Raw genomic sequence first — 7,642 nt, 5'->3', positions numbered from 1 at the left:
TTCACGCAGGTCATAGTGACCTATTGTAATGTTCAAAGATGTGCGACCCCTAGTGGCTATATGAACGATTGCATGTGAAGTTAAGATGATGGTGGTGTGGTGTACAGAATGTCTTTTAGGCCGAACATTAAGTTTGTTTGTTTGTTTTTTTAAACCCAAACAAAGTAGCTTGATTTATAACCCTAACCAGTAGACGTTATTGCCTAAACCCAACCAGGGGGTGAGAAACTGTTGTTGGCACATGTTGTGTTGGCATGTGACCATAGCAACCGCCATTAATGGCGTCTATTAAGGTGATGGGGGGTCACTATGCAAAAAAACCCAAAAAACAAGCTCTTACCATTCATTTCTAACCCTAAGAAGGTAATGTTATTAAGAGACAAATGAGTTTCAGGAAAGTGTTGTGCTGTTATTGATAGAGCGTAGTCCAGAAGTGAACAGGCAGTTGTTTAATCTATCTGGGTGTTAAACGGGCATGATATGGTAATATGCTTCCCTTTGGGGCAATTGTAAAAAGGATGCTGTTAGGGGTTGTGTTCAAGGGTTTTAACAAACCAAACCTATTTGGTTGATGAGATTGGAGGACATATTGACTTCTGAGAAGTTGTGTGAACTTGTGTGACGACTTGGGTCAGAAAATACCCCAGTGGACACTGTAATATCCTTCCCAAATGTCACTGTCGAGAATTAATGTGGCTCGCATAAGAGTCCTGCAGTAGGAGCCCCAAAAACTTGGTCTGGTTTCTAGTGGACTTAAATAGGCTGATGGCAAAATGCAATAATTAAGCTGGGGCTATTTAAAAGGAGAAGTGGAGAGGGAAAAATACGACATTTTAACATCCACGATTTTATGACAAGTGAAGGTCATGTAATAGGATTGAAAGCACCCCCAACGGCTGCTAAATAGGCCTTGAGGAGAGAGTGTTTTGCCAACTATGAGCCACATTTGAAGCATGTTAATCCAATTGTCAATGGGTTTATTGATTTAATTAAGTTTGTCTATGAATCCCCAGGCTAGAGACTAACAATCTGCCAAAAAAAAACAAAAAAACATCTGAATATTTATTTAGAATATGACATTTACATTTTCCTTAACACCAGATGCAACTTTTCTGAATCTGACTCTTATTTTCACAAATATATATCTATAGCCTGAATATGCTTATATATAATATATATTACTAGCATGCTGAAAAATGATCTTTTGGATGCACGAGTTCCACATACATGCACCGTGAAGAACACATCTTTATTCAGCCAGTCAGAACCAGACTGTGCAGCAACTGAAGGAAGCATCGATTTCTGCTTTTCAAAGAAATGTTTCGCCGTGCTCTATTACAGACCTACACACCTGTTGTTGAGGGCTATCTCATAATGCATCGATACAAGACAAAAAACATTCAATTTCAGCCAAACTGGTTTGAACCGGACTTGTTTTTCGTCCTGGTTAATGAGACTTCAACTGTCTTTTGCCTTACCCACCGGTCACTGCGGTAGCTACTATTCCACATGTGTGTTCTTTCTGTCTCTCGTGTCTGCGAGGCCTGTCTGTAGTATCCTCGCGCTCTCTCCCGTGCACGCGCTTGCATACGTGTACGCGCTGTTTGCTCTCCGCTTAACCTCGGTACAGCGTTTCGAGGCGACTCAACACGGCCGCTTTTAAAATCTCTCTCTTTCTCTCTCGCCTCCAGCACTCTCCTCCTCCTCCTCCACCACCACCACCACCACCACCCCCACCTCCCCCCCCACTCTTCTTCCTACCTGATTCAGATCCGCTCCGACGCTATGCGTATGACCGCGTCTCTTTCTGCAAGGCGAGCACCACCGGAGAGAGCCGCACGCTGCTGCTGACCGCCGGCCGCCCGCGAGACACCCAAACGCCGGCTGACGAGCCACTCGGGCCGGGCAACAGGAGCGGGAAACACCGCCACTTAATAACAGGCGGCGGAGGGAGGCAATTGATAAGCGAAGGTAAATGGTAGCCTCATTTTATCGACACATGCGAGCGCAGAGAGGGGTTTGTTTTTGCGGAGGAGGTGGCCGCGCGTTAGCGGCAGTGGTCGTCCGGGTCGCTGATGAATGTTCTCGCGTTTAAATGACAGTTGAGCCAGCTGAACCGAATGCAGAATACAGAGGAGTTTAATGGACTATTGATGTTTGCGTGTCCGCCGCGAGCTCTTACGGTGAACAGCGACATGTACTGAATGAATTATAAAGCTGGGGCGCTCGACAGCCTGTTGTGCACCCGTTTTTGTTTATTATCTTAAAAAAAAAAACAAAAAAAAAAACAGTGAGCCGCACGTGGGTTGAAAACCTGTACGCACGCGCACGGTGCTTGTACTGTTTTAAACATTCGTGCGGTGAAGTTCGGTGTCACCGGGGGCGGCGGTGAAGTGAGGTGCAGACAGGTTTTTTGAATAACGTGGTCACATCGTAATCAAGGAAACGCGCGCGCGCGCGCTCGCTCGCACGCGCCGGACCCTTTTCTCTAGCCTATATTTAGATGCTTATTACGACGAACGCTGGTTCACGAGTGTGAGATGCATATCGGCTGCTCGCGTGCGAATGCTCGTGCTTTTGTGTTACTCATGAAGCTGGCGGACTCTCCCTTATCTCATCGCTCTCGAAAGGAACGCTGTATCATGCTGCATGTTTTGCTTGTAATGAACCAGATCATCATCATTCTCCTCGCTCTATCGCCCATCACCACCATACCGCTCATCACTTTCATGTTTACCATCTGTCTGCCTAAAACTCAAACGGCCCAATTCTAGAAACACCTCGTGACCTGTGAACCTCAAAGCGCTTTCACACAAACTCAGGAGGAAGTGAAGAGGAACCGAGAAAGAGAAGCGGCTCTCTTCAGGTCTCGAGCTGAAGATGTGAAGAAGCCGTGGAAATAGATTTGTGAGAGTTTGGGAGAGATTGGTTGTTTATGCGTTCTGAACCTCCAGCGGAGGAGCTGTCGGCACTCCCCGCCGCCGGGAAAAAAAAGAAATATCTCCTGTGAGCTTTTCTCTCCTAATCAATAATTCATCCCTCCATCTTTTTCAGAGTTGGACTTGGATAGAGAGATCGGAATCGGGACGAGTGTGGCATCCCGGAGTCCTGCTGTCCCATCCGCTGCCCTCTCCTCTCCTACTCCACTCAGCCAAGCTGCCCCCTCCCCCCCGTTTTCCTCCTCCACTCCTTCTCCTGATTCTCTGTCACTTCTCTTTCAACCGTACATCTTCCTGACCTCCCTTTTCTTGCTTTCCTCTCGTCTGCCCCGCTGTCCTTCCCCTCGTCTCTGCCCCTCGATTGCACACTCGCCATGGCATCCAAACTGAACCCGAACGTCCTGTATGTGGCGGGGCCCGGCGAGTCTCTGGGGTCACCCCAAGCAGACTCTGAAAGGACTCATATCGTGAGTATCTGTACAGTCCAAATGCATGTTTGAAAACCTACCAAAAAAAAAAAAGATGTTTGACCTTTTTGTTTAAACTTATCTAACTGTTTTAACTAAATTACAAGGCCAAATCTTTTCAAAACACAGGAGGCAATGACAACAAGCCAAAAATAAGTGTTGTTACAGTATATTTCCGGGCATTTTGCTTTCACACTGACATTAGTTTTATCAGTAGCATTTAGAGATTTGCGCATTCCTGTCAAAAAAGAATTAAAACCCTCCATAAATTCTGAGGTTTTATATATCGGGACATCATAAAACAAGCGTCTGTTTCTTACCAGGTCTTCGACATGAGGTAAATGCAACATTGGATGAGTAAGAAAATCATCTATTGATTTGGCAAAACCTGAGCCAAAATACAGATGCGGTGTCCACAAAACTAAGTGGGAACTAAGATGGTCAGTAGCAGCCAGGTGCTGCTGATCGAATTAGCTTCATTAACTGATCGCCAACAAGTGTGAGCACCTCTATAAAAGCCCGGGTTTTGTCAGTTTGCCGGTCTGGAGCATTCAGGTGTGCGTTAACACAGTGACGAGGAGAAATGACATCAGCAATGATCTTGGAGAAGCAATTCCTTGCTGCCCATCTCAATCTGGGAAAGGTTATAAGACAGTTCCCAAACAATTTGGAGTCCATTCTACGGAGAGAAATAGTTGTTACAAGTGGAAAACATTCAAGACAAGTTCACCTCAAGGTCAGACCGTGCAAAGATCAGAAAAACTGCAAAAAACCCACGAGGTACATCTCAAACTCCCCGGGCCTCAGTTAGCATGTTAAATGTTAAAGGTCATGACAGTAGTTAGAAAAAGTTTCATTGCAATCTGTTGGTTTCTTTAGCTAGGAAATTGTTTTTCAATTGGCCCTATATGAATTAATTGGATTATTTTGTAAATAATTATGATTACAATGAATTGAATTCCAGTTGGCTTGAATTGGACAATACTATTTAAGTGCCTTGAGATGACATTTGTTGTATTTGGCGCTATATAAATAAAACTGAATTGAATTGAATTGAAAAAAGACTGAACACATGGCTTGTTTGGATGGGTTGTCAGGAGAAAGCCTCTTTCGTCCAAGTTTGCCAAGTTACATCTGAATAAGCAAAAAGATTTCAAGAACATTTTTTTTTTTGGATATATGAGATCAAATTGGAGACGTTAAGTCATGATACACAGCCTCAAGTTTGGAGAAAACCAACGCAGCACAAACGTCTCATAACAACTGTCAAGCACGGTGGTGGAGGGCTGATAATTTGGGCTTGTTTTGCTGCCACAGGACCCAGCTTGAAGTCATTGAGTCGACCATGAATCTGGAGACCAAATTATTCTAGAGTCAAATGTGAGGCCACCTGCCCTGACAGCTAAAGCCTGGCCCAGAGATGGTCATCAGCAGGACAACGATCCCAAACGCAGCAGCAAATCTCCAGCAGAAAGACTGAAACGGAAACTAAGGAAAGGCATCGCAGCGACCTCAAAGTCCAGACCTCTGCCAGATGGAACCGCTGCGGCGGGACCGAGATAATGCATAAACAAACATCCATAAACCTTAATAAACATAAGCAACGCTGTAAAGAAGAGAACAACAATTCCTCCACATTGATAAGAGATAAGACAAGAGATACTGATAGCATCATGCTGAAAATGATTCACAAAGGTTACTGCAGCTAAAGGTGGTTCTGCACGCGTTTGAATAGTTGAACAGTTCGGCTTAGTCTTTGTTCGATAAGCAGACAGATTGGGTTGCAAGAAAGAGTTAAAAAGAACAAAACAAAACAAACAAAAAAAGCGATGTTACCACGAAAATGTTGTGGTTATATTGTACTTCTGTGGATTTTAGTTTCCAAGTGACATGAAGCATTTCTCCCACCATTCTAAACATTTATAAACTCACGTTGCTGCATGCCCTGAATTTACGATAATTGCTGTAGGATCAGACCTTTCATTTATTTGCAACGTCAGCGATGAATGAAAGAAAACTATGCTTAAGCGTGTTTGAGCTGTTATCTGACTGTACCAGTCCGTATGTTATATAGGACTTTAGGGAAGTGGCTAGTCTAGCTAAAGCTGAACTTAAAGAATGCGGGTAAACATGGTTCAATGAAATCCTACCAAACTGAATCAGATGATGTTGTTGGGAGTTGAATTTCTCCTGAATGTCTGCGTTCAGTGGGGCTCAAACTAGCCTAGTCATTTGTCTCTCGTCTCTCTTTTCAATCCCAGGCTGGAGAAGCAGGAGAAGAGTCATCAGACAGCGAGGGAGAACAAGAAGAGACGTCTCACAAGCTGATCCGCAAAGTCTCCACCTCGGGACAGATAAGGGCCAAGGTAGGATAAGACGGCGTGAAGGCCGTGTCATGTGACATCGGCGAGTTTCAGGAATCTTTTTTTGGACATTTTTGTGCTTATTTGAAGAGCTTTCCGAACCATATTAAAACCCGAATTCCCCGGGCTCAGACGCAGCATTGAAATCGCAATGTTTAGATCCAGGGAAGTGCTCCTCGTTTGGACGGAAAGTCGTTGAGAAGACTTTTTTTTGGTCTGGCCTCATGCACAGCGTTTGATAGTCACAGCGTTTGAACTTGTCCAACTGTATGTTTCTGCCCCATGAAGAATCTTTCACTTTCACTCTTCCGCGCGTTTGTCTCTCGGTGTAACTTCAACATCTAAATCAGACTTGCAGTCTAATCTGCCATCTTTGTCTGAGTCGGCTGAGGTCAGCAGATGCTCGGTTCACTTCCCCGTCTGCGTCATTTTTTTTCCTCTCTTACAGTCGTTGTGATGAGCTGTTTTGAGTCTCTGATGGAGAATGTGATCACACTGTAACAGTTTCTTTTCTTACTGCACCTCTGGACTCTGGTATTGATTGTTAAATATAGGCTTCTTGCTGCCATGTGAACACACACACAAAAGTGTGTCTAATTTTGTTCTTATTAGCTTGCATATACATATGTATAGCTATATATATTATTTTAAATAAAAAAAACATTTAATCTATGTATGCTTTTTTTCCCCCCTGTATTTCCAGGGTCCTAGAATTTTAAGTGTGTATCTAACACATTTAAATGTTGTTTTAAGGTTAGAAGTAGATTCAGTGTGTGTGTGTGTGTGTGTGTCAGAGTCAAATCGGAACCACGCAAATGTTGTTTTTGCTGTGAGGTTGAGTCATTCAGTTGGCGGGTTAGGATATTGTATAAAGGTTTGCATTATGTCAGTGGCAAAAACAAAGACATTTGTGTGTGTGTGTGTGTGTGTGTGTGTGTGTGCGTGTGTGCGTGTGTGTGTGTGTGTGTGCGCTAAAATCATTATCCATCAGCTGCACTGACCGTCAATTGTAAAACATACTCAGATCAATGGGAGACACGGGACACCAGGGGAGCTCTGTGTCCACTGGGACGACATCCCATAATGCCCTGTTTGCTCATGGGGGGATAATGGTAATGGATATCAGCTTGGTATTGATTGGCTGATCTCATTGGACTCCGACACAATGCAGTGTGAACACTACATAGGGTTGCCGTGGCTACAGGGTCACAATTATGGGTGCAAGACACGGCGGCGGTGGCGTTACCGCTTTTAGTATGTCTGTTTATGCTCAGTTATGTAGTTTATAATGGCGTCAGTCGACCTTCGTTTTTTTTAGAGAAAGTCAGTATTGTTTGAAATGGATTCGATCGCATTCACAGTGAAACCACATGTTTTTCAAAGTGATAGAGACTCGGAGAGGGACAGGGGACTTGACTTGAATATAGCACAAACAGCCTTGAACGGTATTACAGTCTATTTCTGTATTTAACAGGGAAGTCATCCAAACAGTCTGTGGTTTTGGTCCAGTGATGTCACACTCAGTGAGTCTCTCTGATAGGCTGAAGGAAGCACCTGCTAGCAGGGGCTGTAGATGTTAGATTTACCTGACTGTGTGTTTGTGTTGATTAGATTGTATGCACCTACAGTCATGTGACCTGGCTTAAGCCATCCATCGACTACAGGATTATGCTTGAGTGACAACAATAGGTCGAGCGGGATTAATACCTTTGTGTGTCCTTTTGGTTTGTTTGTGCCATGAATAGTAGGCGTGTGCATTTGTTTTTTTTTGTTTGTTTTTTAAGGTGCATTGACTCCACACTCCAAATGTTTCACTGTGTGTTTATTTTACTGCTAAGCAGCAGCAGAGCTCTGCTTCCTCTTCCCCCTCTCT

The 7,642-nt window shown here is 44.0% G+C and overlaps 1 protein-coding gene across 3 annotated transcripts in view; it reads left to right on the top strand.

Moving 5' to 3' along the window:
- The first annotated feature begins 1,720 nt into the window (after nt 1-1,720).
- The window catches only part of LOC142368977 (diacylglycerol kinase eta), an 81,777-nt gene continuing 75,855 nt past the window's right edge, over nt 1,721-7,642 (top strand). The window contains exons 1-3 of one of the 3 annotated variants that reach the window (XM_075451193.1): nt 1,721-1,971; nt 3,055-3,406; nt 5,668-5,772. In XM_075451193.1, the coding sequence (XP_075307308.1) occupies nt 3,314-3,406; nt 5,668-5,772 (198 nt within the window). In that variant the 5' untranslated portion in view covers nt 1,721-1,971; nt 3,055-3,313. Of the gene's footprint in view, nt 1,972-2,272; nt 3,407-5,667; nt 5,773-7,642 lie in introns of those variants that run through there. The other 2 variants (XM_075451195.1, XM_075451194.1) reach the window with 2 other exon arrangements.

This window comes from Odontesthes bonariensis, chromosome 19 (genome assembly GCF_027942865.1).
Source record: "Odontesthes bonariensis isolate fOdoBon6 chromosome 19, fOdoBon6.hap1, whole genome shotgun sequence".
Lineage (NCBI taxonomy): Eukaryota > Metazoa > Chordata > Actinopteri > Atheriniformes > Atherinopsidae > Odontesthes > Odontesthes bonariensis.
This window is presented reverse-complemented; position numbering and strand designations above follow the sequence as displayed.